Source organism: Notothenia rossii, assembly GCF_949606895.1.
Source record: "Notothenia rossii genome assembly, chromosome: 6".
Taxonomy (NCBI): Eukaryota; Metazoa; Chordata; class Actinopteri; order Perciformes; family Nototheniidae; genus Notothenia; species Notothenia rossii.
This window is the reverse complement of record NC_136909.1, coordinates 22,236,969-22,255,029: the sequence shown is the minus strand read 5'-3', so window position 1 is coordinate 22,255,029 and position 18,061 is coordinate 22,236,969. Positions and strand designations below refer to the sequence as shown.

Sequence of the window (18,061 nt, the reverse complement as noted above, 5' to 3'; positions counted from 1 at the left end):
AAATGTTTTGTTTACATGTCTGATACACATCTCGACTTGATGTAAATAATGACGAAACCAGAATCCCACTTAATTGCAGAAATGTTGAAAGTAATAAAAAGGCATTGAAACAAGGAACAAAAACTGCATGGTGCGTCGCAGTTTTACTGAAAGACTACCAAGGACATAAAACAGCATGACACACTGCAGGGTTTACACAGGGCAAGGAAAAGCTGAGAGTGAGACTTCACCTCTTACATCATAGGACCATCTCCTCCACCACTCTGCGTGCTGATTGGTCCATTTCTTCCTGGACTAAAGAGAGGCAGCGACGGGCCAGAGCCTGCTGCTGAGGGTCCTCCTGAACCATCAGCTCCCCGTACAGATACACACCCATGGCCTAGAACACACACACAATCACTTTTCTAAGGTTGAAGCTGTATTTGAAATTAGTTTCATTGTATAATACAGGGCATCATGTTCAACCGTTGAGTCTATTTACCTGGTGATTAACCAGAAATTGTTCCACGTCTGCGTAAGCCTGAGTGTACGCATGTTTGACCACCAGCTCACACCAGCGATGTTGCACCTGGAAACCAAAACAGAGGGAAAATACAAGAACTTTTAATGGAATCGCAAAGGTATTTATTTAGTTAAAATGTTGAAAATTAGATACTGTAGAAATGATTTGGTATAATGCAAAAATGGCAGCACGATGCTGTCAACTTGGACCAACGCAGAAGTCAAGAAAAGACAGAATATTGAGTAAAATAGGCCGTAAAGAAAATAGTAGCTCATTGGGATGCTTTTGGCCGGTGACCTCACAGTTTATTGTGAGCAGGTCTTCCTCAATTGCAGAAAAAAAGACAAATGACTCATCCGACAAACTGAGAGACAGAGTTGAGAACAATGATTTGATTCATCCAGAACCGTAGGATTATCAGACAAGAACAATGTATTAGAAAGGAAACCGTCTCAATCAAAAGTTCTTCTTAAACAATTGTATTTATTTTCTGACACCCTGTATACAGTATGTCAGTGTGTGTGTGTGTATTATGTGTTTTACTGGATGTGTGTATTTGTGAGTGAAAGCTAATGCCTGGCCTTTCTCCGAGAGGATCAATAGGAGCTCTGTTGCCGCGGTTACAGGAGAGATCAGAGACTAGCTCGGGCCTTGCCACTGCCATCACCCTTCATCATCTACTATGAGCGTGCTTGCATGTGCGTGTGTATAGATACACAGTGCATGTGTACATGGATACATTCGTGTGGAGGAGACGGGATGATAGAGGAGACGGAAGAGCGATAACAAATCTAGATGAGAAATATTTTAAAGCACTGTCACTACTTTAAAGCCTGACTGCTTTTTCATTTTTTATAATTGTTTTCACTCTCCACCACAACGATCTCCACTCACTCAGGATAATAAACTAGTCCTTTGGAGAGACCAAGTGTGTGATTCTTTTTCAACGCCTCAAGCTTTGGGCATTGCTACAGCGCTTGTACTAGATATTCATTTAGTGTTGGCATTAAAGAATGGAGCTAAATGGATCTACTAGTTTTTTTTTAAAAACCTCTTAATATTAGTTTTTGCTTGTTGTGCTGCCCTCCACCTGATTATGCTGCCTGATGATGAAGATGGAGTAATGCTCCATTAAGAACAGCCACATTTAAATCCTTACATTACCTCGGCAACCTTCTAAATAAACATGAGTTTAATTGGTCTCAGAAAGGCTTTCTAGTCCAAATTAAAATGCTCCTCAAACCATTTAAACTGTTTCTCAGTTTACTTAAAAAGGATGCAAAAATTCCAAATCCAACATAACAAAAAAAAAGCAAAGAGTAAAAGCTGGCTGAACATGCCCACATGGGAACAAGGATATGTGTGTGTGTGTACTCTTGAATGTGTGCACAAGTGTGTACAGTATGTGTGCCCTCTGGTGCCAGCCCTGCCCTTCTGGCCTGCGTAGCCCCGGCAGCTGTTCCCTGCGCTGGGTAACATTCCTGGGGAGAGCCCTGGGGCAGAGCAGCTGCCTGATGCACCTCTCCTCACCCCTTTTTTCCTCTCGCTGGGCCTCCTTTTCTGACAGTTCATGCAATAACACGGTGACATTCCTTCATTTATTGCTGCACCCCTGCCCCTCCTTCTGCACCGCCACTGATTCCAGCACATACACTATCACAATCTGTGTGTGCTCGCACTTAGCATGACAAAACAAAGAATCTGTTAAATAGGCCGACACTAGACAGAGGAAAGCTGTGAATGCAGTAGTCTCGATTTGTCTACATGCTGTGTATTAGATTGGACCCCCAGACACAGCCTCATATACTGACTTTCTGGCCAAAGACAGGAATTATTATACTATTGTAAAACATATGTAAGACATACAGCACATTTGTTTATAATCAACCCCCTCAACTTCCCTTTTAACTAGTGTTGAAACTAAAAATAATAATCATAACTGATTAGTTTGCTAATTTCAATTTCCTAAACCCCAAACGAATGCCTACAAATTCCTTATTTTGTCGAAAAACATTACTTTCACTGTGACTATGTTCAGGCTGGCAGAGGGGTGACTTCCTTTCTGCATACAAATGATAACTTAGTTGAATAATGGATAAGTTTATTGACAGAAAATGAATCAACACATATTTTAATAACTGTTTCAACTTTACTTTAGATCTGTGATCTATGAAACTATCTAATTATAGTTGCCATTATTGTTTTCTATCCTGTTCATTTGCCCATTGGCCCCTATTAGGCCTGGATGAGGATTCCCTCTTCTGTGATCCTTCATTTTTCGTGGAACTTTTTCTAGTTTAGGACCTGTTTATGTTCCAACTCTGCGAATCCCACTAAGACTGTCCTTGGGATGAAAGGCTAAACGGATAAACTTGAGTTGACTTCCTGACGCTTCTTGGTATATTCTTAATAACTGTCCTCCTCTCCACTCCACATGTTGTTGTGGAACCAGACTTGATGTGGTCCATCAGCAGAGTATCCAGTCACTGGAGGAGTAAGCCTAACCTGGGCACAAACAGACAATGTGTGCTGTGTGCCTGACCGACAGATGGCCTTTAGAACACACAAGCTACGCTCTCACAAAATCAGAAGCGCTCTCACGAAGCTACACACATACATTCATGCTTACGACACAGACAGAGTCAGACAGAGTCAGACAGAGTCACACATCACATGAGGCTCATATGAAAGGAATGGGAAAAGTCATGCTCTCTCTCTCTCATACATGCAAACACATGCTCTGGCTCATGGGCACGCTCGCACATATATTCATGGTCACTCGCACCGTTCACAAAGCAGTCCCACTGCAGGCACATGGGTGGTCAGCCACATATTTCATTCAGCTATCGTGTTCACGCTCACGCCAATCACACACACAGAGTATTCAGCTTGTACGCCATCTTCTCAGCACCTTTAACCCAGATACAAGAGTCTTCACCACATATCACACTAAACTTAACCCTATTGTTTGGAGTGAATATTTAGCAAATAGAATGTGATGAGACAACATGTATACCGTGCTCATGTCACCAGATTAGGTTAAATCATCATAGCTGTGTGCTTTTTAATTTAAACTTTGCTGTAAACCCTCCTCCTTTTAAAAGAAAAGCCCGAAGGCGGATTTTAAATCAGGAGGTTGCAGATGATTTCTCTGCTTTGTTTGAGCCACTCATAGGCCTACTGATGGGAATAAATCATCCTGATGATTTTATCCAGAGTTTTAATAGCCACTGTTTGGCTATTTTAGATAAAGTTTCATTGGTGAAATCCAGCTGTGCAACAGTAATTCTGCCTCACCCCTGGATAAATGACTCCATCCGCTCCTTTAGGACAATTTGTCGAAAAGCAGAACGTCTCTGGAAGTCGACACAATTAGAGGTCCACAGACTCCACCTAAGGGAACTTAGAGCCTCTTTTAATGATATGCTGAGGAATGCTAGGACCCAGTACTTCACCCAAATAATATCATCAAATAAAAAAAATCCCAGAGTCTTGTTTGACACAATTAACTCTCTTGTCTCGCCTGCTGTCCCCCAAATTCCTGTGTACTGTAAAACAGACAGCAATGAATTTCTTAGATATTTTGTAAATAAAATCAGAGACATCAGGGAGAACATTTCACCACAGTCTTCTCTAAACTCTGTTGATGAAATGCCCCCACCCTGTACTTGGTCCTCTTTTAACCCGGTGACTCTCCAGGATATCACTGCTCTGCTTCTAAAAATGAAACCCTCCTCAGCTCCTACTGACATCATTCCTACTAAGCTGCTTTTAACAGTCTTCAATTTGATCGGCCCCGCTGTTGTATATTTGATGAATCTTTCACTTTCAACTGGTGTGGTTCCAACCTTTTTTAAACATGCAGTTGTTGAACCTGCACTTAAAAAGCCAAATCTGGACCCATCACACCCTAAAAACTATAGGCCAATTTCTAAGCTTCCTTTTCTGTCCAAAATCTTAGAAAAAATAGTGTCAGAGGAACTTACAGTGTTCCTTAAGGGAAAAAACGTCCTGGATAAATTTCAGTCCGGTTTCCGCAGTAATCACTCCACGGAAACTGCCCTTATTCGAGTTTCCAGTGACATCATGATGGCAGCCGACTCTGGTGAATACACTGTTTTGGTTTTATTGGACCTTTCGTCTGCTTTCGACACTATTGATCATGGCATTATGAGAAACAGACTCAAAGATTTAGGGTTAGCTGGTTTGGTTTTAAAATGGTTTGATTCTTATCTTACTGAAAGAACTTTTAATGTGTTTTCCAACGAGTTCTTCTCCGAAACAGCTGACCTGTCATGTGGTGTACCACAGGGCTCGGTTTTAGGGCCGATTCTGTTTTTATTGTATATTCTTCCCCTGGGACAGCTAATTAGCCAGTTCCAAAATGTCTCCTACCATCTTTATGCGGATGATATCCAGCTGTACTGCACCTTCAAAAACTCTGAGCTACACAAACTGTCCTCCTTAACTAGCTGCTTGACGAGCATCAAACAGTGGTTAAGTGAAAACTTTCTCCAACTTAACTCGGACAAGACAGAGACTCTGATCATTGCTCCAGAAAACCGGATCCCTCTTATTAGCCACCACATGGGTAGCCTTGACTCGTCCACCCAGTCAAGTCTTCGGAATTTAGGTGTTGTTTTTGATTCAACCATGTCATTTAAACAACACACTAAAACACTGATCAGGAGCTGCTTTTTCCAGTTGAGGAACATCTCAAAGCTGAGAACCTTAGTATCAAAGGTGGAACTAGAGATGATCATTCATGCTTTTATTTCATCCCGCCTAGACTACTGCAATAGTCTCTTTACTTGCCTGAGCCAGAAGGATCTTCATCGTCTCCAGGTTGTTCAAAACTCTGCTGCAAGGCTTTTAACCCACACTAGTAAAAGAGCGCACATCACACCAGTTTTAGCAGAACTACACTGGCTCCCAGTCAGTGTCAGGATACATTTTAAAATACTAGTCCTCACTTTTAGAGCTCTAAATAATCAAGCCCCTGCCTATATTTCTGAGCTGCTGAAACTTTATAATCCTGCACGTTCTCTTAGATCCTCTGACCAATGCTTGCTGGTCATTCCGCACACGCACTTTAAAACCAGAGGGGATCGAGCCTTTCAAGCAGTGGCCCCCAGACTGTGGAACGCGCTGCCACTTTCCTTGCGCACTTTAAACTCTGTGGAGCCTTTTAAAAAGCAGCTGAAAACCTTGTTGTTTAGACAGACTTTTAGTAAAGGTGAAGGTTCTTTTTGACAGTTTGTTTTATGTTTTGATGTTGTGTTTTGATGTGTATATGTAGCTGTGTGTTCCTTGTTTTACACCATGTATTCTCCTTTTTATCGTGATCTCACTGTGAAGCACTTTGTGAATCCTTTCTGTGAAAAGTGCTATATAAATAAACTTTACTTACTTACTTACTTACTTACTTAAAGTAATGAGGAGAAAGCTTATCAAATAGATTCAATAGCTCAACAGGAAAGTCGATTATTTATGAAATCGGAGAGCTTTTACTCTATGCACTGATAATACCATTTTATTATAGAATAGACCATATATGTCGAGTTCTATCACACAATGCTCTCAGTCGATGCGTTACTAAGCGCTCTTCAGATGACTTAAGCATTACTGATACATTCAAAATATCCATCCACTCTGAAAAGCTCTCATTCCCTATGAGGCAAACAGCGATGGAATAACAAGATGAACTGCACTCAGTCTCCTGTTTGTCCAATCATTTAAAACAAATTATTCATTAAAAGGATGCAATACCAGTTTTAGAAAGGCTGAGCGAGAGGCTGAATACCATCCGAGCGGCAGCAAGAGAAGGAGAAAGGGAAGAGAATAAATGGCCACATTTATAAGGAGAGACACAGGTGATTAACCTCTTCTGAATGAGATTCCGACCATTAGGACAAGGACCATTGCCTTTACACAGGTGTGTATGTTTGTGTATGAGAGAAAGTGTGTGTGTGTGTGTGTGTGTGTGTGTGTGTGTGTGTGTGTGTGTGTGTGTGTGTGTGTGTGTGTGTGTGTGTGTGTGTGTGTGTGTGTGTGTGTGTGTGTGTGTGTGTGTGTGTGTGTGTGTGTGTGTCCAAGCATGACTTTGTGCATAATGGCCCTGTGTATTTGTAGCAAACACTGACGTTTTTCCTGGAAATTGCAGATGAGGATCTGCTTTCTTTTGCCAGGAAGTCTGAATAAAGACGCCCACACCTAAAGCTGGACCTGAGGAAAAATGCTAAGTGGCTCGTTGACCTCGAAGTTATTTAACAAAAAAGGCTAGACAGTAACATTAAGAACAGATTACAGTCACTGAAAAGAACTAGATACTACTTTTTATATGTGAGAACTTCAACTACTGCCCCGACTCAGAGTTTGACTGTAAATTATTTTTTGAAATGTCTGGATTTAACAATTATCGCTCAATTGGCCACAGACAACAGAACATACTGTATAAGCCCGATTATATACATTAATGCTCCAACTAAACAGCTCATATAATTAATAAGGTATTGTTAAAAACTAAATATGTATCATATTTTTCTTTTCAAGACAGGCCATGTGTTACCGATGGAAGTTATTGTGGACAGTTTTAGAGCTCTGCTGCAGCTGCTTTTTCATACTCAGGCTGTACAGTAAATAACTCCTAAGCTGCCAGCATATACAGCTGCAGTGCACAAACACAGATAAGAGAAACACACACACACACACACACACACACACACACACACACACACACACACACACACACACACACACACACACACACACACACACACACACACACACACACACACACACACACACACACACACACACACACACACACACACACACACACACTGTTAATGGTACCATTAAGGAACTTTGTGCAGTACTAACAACATGAAGCGAATTCTTGTGGGATTTAGTCAGTAATGGTGGCTGTAAAGAAAAGAGCTGCTATTACAGGGGAATGTACTACACATTACAAAGCAGTGTGTCTTGGGATGGAAGGAAAGAAGGAAGAAACTATCTACATTTCATTATGGGAAAGGATCATGGGGCTTGGATATATGCTCACTTGTCTAAGCATGTGTGTGTGGATGAATTTGTGCGTGTTTGTGTACCTCAGCATCTTGATCCTTTAGGCTGTAAGTTCTCTGCAGAGCGAGCACTGTGGGCACGCTGAGCTCCTCTTCCTCCAGCAGCAGCTCCAAAAGCACCACTAGCTGCTCTGATGTCAGCTGAGGGGACAAAACAATTTGTGAGATTAATAGTGCTGACTTATACAACCGAATAAAATATATTGAGACATATAATTGGATATTATGAGCGAAAAATAATATCCCTATAATAATAGCAGTTTCAAACTACTAAACATTATAAACATATTGCATGCAGTGAGACGGTTCTCAAACACTTTTCTTTATTATCTTATCTAACAGTTAGTTTCACATATTTTCAGAGCTGGGAGAAGGCTTTATGAAAAAAAGAGTAATATAAATCAAGCAGTTAATTCAGCCTTTCAAACGGACGGAAATGGTAGCCTAATAAAACTGAGCTGAAGTGGTGATTAAATAAATATGGTAATATGTGCAACTGGGAAATATTACAAAATAGGCGAAAAAGGACGGGTGATGGGAAAATAAAACATTTGAATTGAGGGCGCAGTGAAGTGAACAAAGCTATGAAGTTGTCTTTCTTGATATTGTTCTATTGTAGCTAAACAAAGGGAGCAGCACTAATACCAAGAAAAAACATCCTCTAGAATATTTAGTCTTTGTAGGTTGTAAGACTGAATCAAAATCCCTGGTTACAGCGATGACAGAGCCTAAGCTTTGAGGAAGAATAAAGGTTTTCAAGAGATAGGAAATGCTGCGTTGTTGCTTAATAGCATGAGGACTGATTGTGTTATCCAGAGGTAAACCTAAAGGAAACAATAAATGCTCTTCTAATGACTAACATCTTCAGGGACAGTAAAAAAGTCAGCGGTGAATTTGGACGATTATTCTGAGGATGGGTGTGGGCAGTGACTTGAGAGAAAGACTTCCTCCTCTGGAGAGAGCTGTGCCCAGCCTTGCCTGCCTCTGCTTCTTACAACCAGAAATCCCAACCACACTTTCTCACTGGTCCCAGTCTGGGACACAATTAATGGCTGACAGCCCTGCGGGAATGATGTGAAAATAGGTATAACATGTGTTTGTGTCTGCGTGTGAAAGTGACTACGGGAAGACACAGCAAGAGGAAAAAAAGAGTGCCACAGTAGATGAATACAGACAAAACTCTTATTCAGAAAAACACACCCAGAAAAGATTAAACAGCTGCTATGCGAGTGTTATATATTTGGTGAAAAGCCAATTCATTTAAAGCCGTCTCTGGTAAACAACCTCCTAGTGCTGCTGGGAAATACCTGATCTCAAAAACAGGAAGTATTTCAGCATCTAGCTGTTGGAGCTGAGGGAATAACACCCAAGCTCCAGCTGGCAAGTGGTCAAATTAAACACCACTCGTGCCACATACACACATCCACGCACAGATACACACAGGCAGACAGAAACACACACGCACTCACACACACCATCAACTAATTCTGTGGAAAATCTGATATCTATTGTTGGCCTTCACCTTCTATCGACTCACACCTCTCTCCTCCCTCCATTTTGTAAGGGCTGAGTTTTTTTCTGAAGTGGCGTCTCCATCTTTAAGGGGTCTCTTTGGGGCCCCCCCATGATCCTTCTCACTTTCCCCCCTTATGAAAAGTGAGGAGTCCACAGCAATAAAACACTGCTCTACTACATCACTTTGTCTGCGCTGAATGTGATGTCTTGTTTTGCCTCGATTTACTTATGATCAATGTGTCTACTTCTATGTCTATTCTTCATCAATTAAGGAACAATATGAACCCATGTATATTGGTTTTACTATCAGAACACACACATAATGTTCACATTCACAGATAATAACATAACTGTCTTTCTCATCACATGGAACCTCTCCATGGTGAAGTCTCCTTCGATAAATACCTCTTGTTTAAGTTTATAAAAATGCAATAAGTGTACTTAATTACAACTTTGAGTGTATTTTATTATGGTCCTTGTGTTTTATGCAACTATAATCCCATTGCACTACGTTTCAGAGGAACATGTTGCACTTTTGTGCCTGAATGGCTTCCTGTGAATTGCTTGTGCTTGAAAACACAATTTGAATCCGGGGCAGCAAAGGCGGACTCTACCAGTACAATAAGAAATACTTAAAACTCCCTTATGAGAGAACCCTCTCACCTAACTTTTTCCCTAGCATTCAGGCCAACTGCTTTAAGGATCAAGGAAGATTAACTTCACATCAGGGAATGAAAATGTATTTTTGGGTAGCTTGAGTATTGTTGAGTGTGAATGTCTCTCCTTCTCTTTATCTTTCTCAAACACATACACAAACAACCAATCAAATCTCCTGTAATCTAATTAATATAGATATTATATTAAAAAACTTTGTACACACCAACATACACATTACACTTCTGTACAAACTGCTGACACGGGTCAGTTTCACCAGTTTCTATATTGAGTTGAGCCTTGCAAGGACCTTTGGGAAATATGCTGCTAACATGCCTTCTTCACACACTGACCTCTAAACCTCTACAGAACAATGACATACACACACACACACACACACTCACTCTCTCACACACACACACACACGTATGAATGTGTGTAAATATAGACTGTTTACCTCATTGACTGAAAGCTCAATAAGACAAACAGCTATAGTAAACATGAAATATTATGTCCACCACAAACTATACATGAAATCAAAAATATAACTGTGTGTGTGTGTGTGTGTGTGTGTGTGTGTGTGTGTGTGTGTATGTGTGTGTGTGTGTGTGTGTGTGTGTGTGTGTGTGCGTGCGTGCGTGCGTGCGTGCGTGCGTGCGTGCGTGCGTGCGTGCGTGCGTGCGTGTGTGTGTGTGTCTGTGTGTGTGTGTGTGTGTGTGTGTGTGTGTGTGTGTGTGTGTGTGTGTGTGTGTGTGTGTGTGTGTGTGTGTGTGTGTGTGTGTGTGTGTGTGTGTGTATGAATGTGTGCACACTTTTGTACGGTATTTCCATGAGAGTGTGAGAGAAATGGTGAGAAAGAGCCAAAGAAAGGAAGCAGCCACATTTTCATGCATATGTGTGGGTGTAGGGGACCATGGGACTGAGCAGCATTAGTCGTGCAACTGCTGCTGTATTACATGTTTGTACAGCATATAGTGAATAGACGCTTTTCAGCCTTTTGTAGAGAAAATCTGTACACAGTCAAAGCATCAGCAGAATTTATTTGGTGATTTCCAACCTTAAATAGGGGTTGAGCTGCAATAAAGCGAGAGTTAGGGGTTGTGATTCACCGTTGGCTCCTCTAACTTATTTTTCTGAGAATAGTGTGTCAGTAACGTAGTGAAATCTTAAATATTTTCGGTCTATTTCTACAAACCCATCATTTGTTCGGCATTTACATAGCAACGGCACTGAGAACCACTCTGGGTTCTGTACAGCACAGAGGAGAGCCAGCACATGTCCTTTTAGGGATACGTTACGCATTGACAGGATTGATCCCAACATATTTGCATTTACCTTCAACCACCCCTCACACTCCTTTAGCCTAAAGAAGGCCTGGGGATCTAGTGTACACCCCTTTTAGTCCCTTGCTACAACAAGATCATTGCATTGTACGATCTCATCTCTAAACGAGCAACCTGAAATAACCTCTGCCAGCTGATTCATCACTCTCCTACATAACTGCTTCTACTAGCACTGACTTACAAGAAAAATAACTGCTGTTTTCTTTACTCCTCTTTCCTGGCATTAATGAGTTGAAACCCTCAAACTCTACTGGGTGGGTTGTTATGATAATTCCAGGAGCCAAGTGTATTGTTAGTTACTGGTAATAAGAGAAAGAAAAAAGACACAAACAAAGTTGGAGCAAAAGAGACAAAAAAAGAGAAAAGGCACAAATGTGAGTGTGAAAACAAGTCAAAATGATTGGACTAACTGACCATAACATCTATATAATGACTGAAAGGAACATAAAGGAATGCCCTTGGCACCATTACAAGGAGTATAGAGGTGCTGCTCATGCCTTTTTTCTTTCCAAGCGTTCCCTCTTGTCCTTCTGTTACTCCCTACAGCATATCCATACCACTGTGTGCTGCTTGTTCAGTAACACTGCATTATGGGGGTTTGAGACATTGAATACTGTGACATTATTAAACCAAACTGTGAGAGGCCATTCAATCGTGTGTGCATGCGTGTGTGCGAGATGCCATTCAGCCGCTCGGCTGCCTTTTATTTCTGTCTGACCGCAGGCTCGTAAAAACACATTCTGGCACCAGCAGCTAAAGGCCTCAGCCCACGCCTCAGGTACTAAGGTTTCACTCATTCTTTGCCTCAAATCCCTTCCTTTCTCCTCTACCCTCTGTCTCCATGACTGTCTGCTCCCCGTCTCCATATCAACTGCTTTTCACTCTTCTTTTCCCATGGACCAAACTGCGTATCTGGCTTCTACAATCACACCCTGCCACCCCCCCTGGCCCCTTCATTCCTTTATCTCCCTCTGTCTGTCTTTATTTTACACTTGATTTAAAGGCCCAAGCATTCATAGGCTCAAACTACATCTCTGGGTTCAGTTCTTGAGGTGAAACAGTATGAAAAACATCTGTGAAGATTTTCTAAACAGCCATGAAAGCATAAATAGCGTCACTAATACTTTTAATTAGACTTTAACTGCACAATACAGCTGCACAGAATACAAATATGCAACAAAACAGGGCAGATGGTCAGGAAGAAAACTGCTAAAAGTCTCAAAAGAAGAGCACATATAAATGTTTCCTTAATCAATGAATAAAATGTATTTGCAGTCCTACTACTATTTTCAGTAAGAAATATATGACTCTATTCAACTATCACATACATATAATCACATGGTAGCAGGATGCTCCCCTCATACAGTAACAGGAGTCTGCTTGATGTAGAACGTGAGAGAGAGAATGTAGAATGAGGCAGAGCAGTAATGACAACACCCTATAAATATAAAAGCTATAAATATGATGAAGTGGCTAAAGAAAATATATATTCATACACTGTGGGGATATGGTACTGCAATCTTGTGGCCTCACAAGGTCTAAAAAGACATTATAAAAAGGCTTGCTGACATCATAGGTTTTGTAAACCAATTTCGGGAAATGGATTTGAGCAAATACACACACAGGGGATGCTGAAAGGTTATCTGTGAGTCACATGGTACGCTTTCAACTTGTGAAATGGAGCTGTCTTCTCCGCCGACATCTCCTGGAATGATGTCACACCTGCTGCTGCAGCACGTGTCGACCTAAAAGATGGTGTCGGTCACAGACTAATGACCTTGGCAATGACCTTAATCTATGGCTGTCTATCTGCAATCTATTAACAGCATTCAATCTTTGTTTTGCAATTTTAGAAAACACCTTTAATCAACAACCACGACATCTACGGAGAGCTGTTGGAGGGTGTGTGTATTTGTGTTTGGACCTGGCTGTTGCAATCAGTCTTGAACCTAATCAGGAAGCAAAACATTGAGAGGGCTTTTGAGAGAGTCGGACACAGTGGGACAGGAGAACAATGTTGAAAAAGACGCAGAAGAGGCAGAGAGCTTTTCAAGTTTTGACCTTGCAATCAGGACGATTGTCTGAATCAATTGTCTCATCAATGTGTCTACTGACACAAACACATGGGCTGACAACAGTGCCAGTGTCAGTAATGGGAATATAATGGGAAACAGATATATTCAAAGCACGTCCAATACTTTGCAAATCAACAGAGTCCAATTACAAAACAAACAAGTCTATGTGCCTCATTTATAATGTGAAAGTCAAGTGTACTAGATACATGTTTGATCATGAAATGATAAAGTGTTACCATTAAAGGGTCAGTACGTTCCCTAGGTGTGATGTGTGCTTCTTCCCAATTCCCCAATATTGAACCCAGTCTATGCCCATGCGTGTTTGTATTAATGAGCGTGTTTGATCAGCTGCTGGTTGTTAGGACGGGTATCCCCCCCCCCATCTTCCTTCCTGGCCTACAAATTCATAGTCTCAGGCCAATCAAAAGCAGCTTGGGGTCAGAGCAGGGTTGAGGGTCAGGGGTTAAACTGAAAAAGCACACACGGTGGGCCCGGCGGTATGGAAAGACTACTCGCTTTGAGAAGGAATCAACCAGGCAAATATACGCTCACGCACACACCTACAAAAAGTTATTACATATGCACTTTCCACAGACATGAGGCATGCCATCTCTGTTCCATCAGATAGCTTTTAACACTTAGTTCTTTCTTAGTGAGGCAGCAGAAGGTGGGCTGTTTGTTATGTAAAATTCTATGTTCCTGCAATTTGGCATTGATCATGAAGGCAATCAACATGTTTTCTCTCCTACTCATCACCGCTCTGACTCATACTCATTCACACATACGCGCACCTCCCAAACAGGGGAAGTTTAATTAGTCTCTGGCACTTTGCGCTTTTGACGCATGCCACAAATCTAACTGTCTCCAGTGGATGCCTCCCTGGCCTCCCTCTTACCAATCCTCCCACAAGCCGTTGTTCCATTCCCGATGGAGACACAAAAAACTCCTCAAACACTTTTTTACAATTTTGGAAAGCACAAATCCCCTTTAGAAAAGTACTTGTCCATTCTTGTGCTACTGTTGTTCAGACATACAGTACATCATACAGTCCTCATTGTCAGCAACACCAGAAGAGCATAACAACCCTCTCAGTTCCATCTGCAGGGGCCCTAACCAACCAGTAAGAGTCACAACCGGGGATTGACCCCAGCTCTCGGTTGTTGTGCCCCTGCACCACCCCTATGCCTTTGAAAGAGAGAGGCCTTTGAAAGAGAACTGGAACAAAAGGACTCTGTTTGTGTGCGATAGAGAAAAATCTGTAACATTTGTACTACAGTGACCCATCCTAACAGCTGGACGTCCTCTCAGACAAAGAGAGAGGTGAGGAGAAAGGGATGGTGGATTCTTCTGTGTAAAAACATATGGACATCCTGATGGAGACAGATACTCTTCTAATACAAAAATGAAACCACAAACTTATCCTCTACCATGGCTTTTAATAAACAAATTCCATACAAAATAAATATATATATATATATATATATATAGTTGAATGTATATTTCAATGTGCAGAAGACCTTAATTGATAGCTGTGTTTCTTTCAATATACACATACATCAGTAACCTGTATTTAAAGTTATAAAAAAATAATGGCTCTTGAGACTGAGAGCTACGGACTGGCTGGGGTAGTCTGAACATTACCACAATTAAAATATCATCAGTCAATAAACCCTTAGGATACATTTACAATGTGTATTCATGTGAATATATGTTGCTGAAGGTTTTAAAGTAATACAATTCATTGAGTACAATGTTTATATTAGAATATATCTTGCTCTGAGGTTCTTTTTTTATAAGAAAGTGTTAATATTGATTGTAGATATAGATGTTTTAAGGGTTTTATTTAATGTTAAATGTAAACCATGATAACTTTATGGTTCTTTATCACTGTGTGAGACTTATTGAGCCAAATTAGTTTTAGATACAGCTTGGTCTAAAGCTAGTCATGTTGTTTTGTGTGTCTGGACACAATTTTGATCTGAGTTCCTATTACATATCCATTCTGGTTGTTGATGTTTCCAAATTTCACTAGAGAGCTTAGGATGGACCTGCTTCAGTGGATTTTCTTTCTGGAATGAACAAAATTCTGATCTTAATCCAAAATCATCATTGACAAACATTCCGTCTATTATTTAGCAGATAACCGCCAACTCCCTGAACACATAAGGTAGGGAAGTATGAAATGTGACTATGGCTGAAAATAGCAGAGCGCCAAGTTTTAATTTCCTCATGTAATTTGTTCTGGCCTGATCCTGAGAGGGTGAGAGCAGCCTAGGGGCCGAGGCTAAATAAAAAAAACAACTGTGGCTACCAGCCACACTGCAGTTTCCTTTAAGTTGAGGATACATATTATTGCTGTGTGCTGCTCTTGATTATAATAACAACTAGGGTTAATCAGGCACAGAGACACACAGAAATCCCCTAAAGGGTTAAAATGTTTGACAGCTCAGGCAATTGTTGGACATTTTACCATGCCATTTTGTAGAGGTTAGGTTAATAAATGTCGAGACACAAACTGAAGGCAAAATACTCTTTTAAGCGTACGCACGCACCCGCACGGACACACACACACACACGCATACACAGGCAGCTAGGATTGGTCCATTCAAGCCGGGTTTAGCTGGATGACAACAATAACAGGGCTAATACACAAACATGCACCAGTGATGAACTCAAGTGCGGAGTGATAACATCTAAGTTTGTTGAAAGGTACCATGAAAAACAGAGGTAGCAATACAGAGCAGGAGCAGAAAAGATGGGATGACTCTGACAGGCTGAGTCCTACAAGAAGCGGGAGTAGCAGCAAATAGAGAGAGTCTAACATAGCCAGAGACATCAAGAGAAAGGTCATGTTCAGGAAGAGACTCTGAGTGTGTTGTTCTGCATGTGTGTTGTTGGTAATGGTGTCTTTGCGTGTGTGTGCAGTGTACAGTATGTGTGTTGTCTCCTGTGTGAACTCCCAGCTGGATGGGTTTAGGCAGTTTGAGCTGACAGAGGTATGTGGGATGGACTGAGCCCAGATATCTGCTGCACAGACAGACACGCACACACAGCTGTGGAGTCATGCTGCACCACGGAGCCACACAAAAACCACACAAACACACAGATAGTTAGAAACAGAGGTAGATATTAGAGACTGAAAGAAGACACCACAGAAATAGAAGAGAGATGGAGTAAGAGACAGACATCCAACAAAAAAGAAATTCAAAACGTGTTGTCTACTTTGCAAAACCCCAGGAAGACAATCCGTCTGTCATTTTCCTATGATAAGACCACATCCAGCTTATGATATCCCAGCCTGGGGAGTTTGGAGCTGTCACCTTCAGTGTGTCTGTTGGCAACAGCTAAACAGCTTCTATGTGTCTGAAAAGATAACTCCAGAGTTTTGGAAAGATGTATACAATAGTGCTATGTTGTCATCCCCTGGCTGTGTGAATCTCAGTATACACAGCTTCATTGTTCAGATCAAGGACATGTGCCGCTACTTTACAGAACTTTATTCCATGTAACAGGAAAATGATAAGCTCAGCAAAACTAAGAATTAGTCATGCTTCTGTATGTTTAGTGTTAGCAACATTTATTGAGCTAACCAATAGCTAGCAAGATAGATAATCTATTATCCATTAAAGTCATTTGGGAATGCCGAATGTTCCCTAAGCAAATTATTCAAACCAGTTTCAGCCTTGGAGTATTTTTTTACCTCTGAAATTAGAAAAATAAGACCACAAGCCACGCAGCCTCTGTGTAGACAGATCCCCCTAAACACTGTCAGATCTTTTAGACACTTACTTATTGGTTTCATGTGCAGGGATTTATGTAATCTTCAGTGTCTATCCTTGTAGCATACAGCTGACATTACTTTGTGTGTGTGTATGTGTGCGTGTGTGTATATGTGTGTGTTGACAAGGCTAATGGTGTCAGGGCTGTCTGAGGGTGCTGTCGGCTCCCAAGTCATTAACAGGAAAGACAGATGTTTTAGCACTCAGTACGCCACTTTCATACGCACACACAGACACAAAAACACAACATTACGTACTTTACTTATGAAAGCTATGAGGTGACGCCTAAATCAGGTTTTATGTGAAAAGCATTGATTCATTTCCAACCACTAAAATGCCAGCTCCATTTTACAGCCCAGCCCAATATTGAACATGACTCCAGACAAATATCTGGCTAAAGCATCACTAGGTTTAACACCATGACCTCCATGCTAAAGAGCGTTTTTATAGCACAGCCTTATACTCAATGTCTAAATGTGTGTTTGAATTGACTCCAAAATGAACAACGTGTATTTTTGTGCTTGTTTTGTACATGCTGTGGCAGCCACATTCAGCAGCCTTCTCTCTGCCCTGCTGATGTGTTTTCCATGTGTGCTGGAAAGACAAACACAGCTGCACTTTAATGACACTCAAAGGCTTCTGGGATCCATCATATATATATATATATATATATATATATATATATATATATATATATGTGTGTGTGTGTGTGTGTGTGTGTGTGTGTGTGTGTGTGTGTGTGTATGCTCGTGTGTTCGTTCTTCTTGACCACTTCAGTGAAAAGCTTGTTGAAGCTACATTTTTATCTATATGACTTCCAACTTCCATCTACCCTAAAAGCTGTGTGTGGTTTTGTGTGTGTGTGTGTGCGTGCGTGCGTGCGTGCGTGCGTGTGTGTGTGTGTGTGTGTGTGTGTGTGTGTGTGCATGGGTGTGTCTTTCAATGGTATTTTAGAGCAGCTATGCAATGAAATAGCTTGTCAGCATCGTCAATCCTGACTGTTGATCTCTTTACACCCCCCTTTTTTTAACTGTATACTCCCATATTCATCATACATTTACATAAATACACACACACATGCATGCAGGCGGACTGTAGGGAGTCCCTG

General features: G+C 41.2%; 1 protein-coding gene across 12 annotated transcripts in view; it reads right to left on the bottom strand.

Moving 5' to 3' along the window:
* aopep (aminopeptidase O (putative)) overlaps positions 1-18,061 on the bottom strand; it is a 68,723-nt gene that overhangs the window by 7,815 nt on the left and 42,847 nt on the right. For 3 of the 12 annotated variants that reach the window (XM_079688452.1, XM_079688455.1, XM_079688456.1), the window contains 3 exons: positions 7,612-7,728; positions 482-568; positions 238-404 (listed from right to left, as the gene is read on the bottom strand). The exons of 1 other annotated variant lie outside the window; for it this stretch is intronic. In XM_079688452.1, coding sequence (XP_079544578.1) covers positions 238-404; positions 482-568; positions 7,612-7,728 — 371 coding nt within the window. Of the gene's footprint in view, positions 1-230; positions 405-481; positions 569-7,611; positions 7,729-18,061 lie in introns of those variants that run through there. 8 more of the 12 variants (XM_079688459.1, XM_079688457.1, XM_079688458.1 and 5 more) reach the window with 8 other exon arrangements.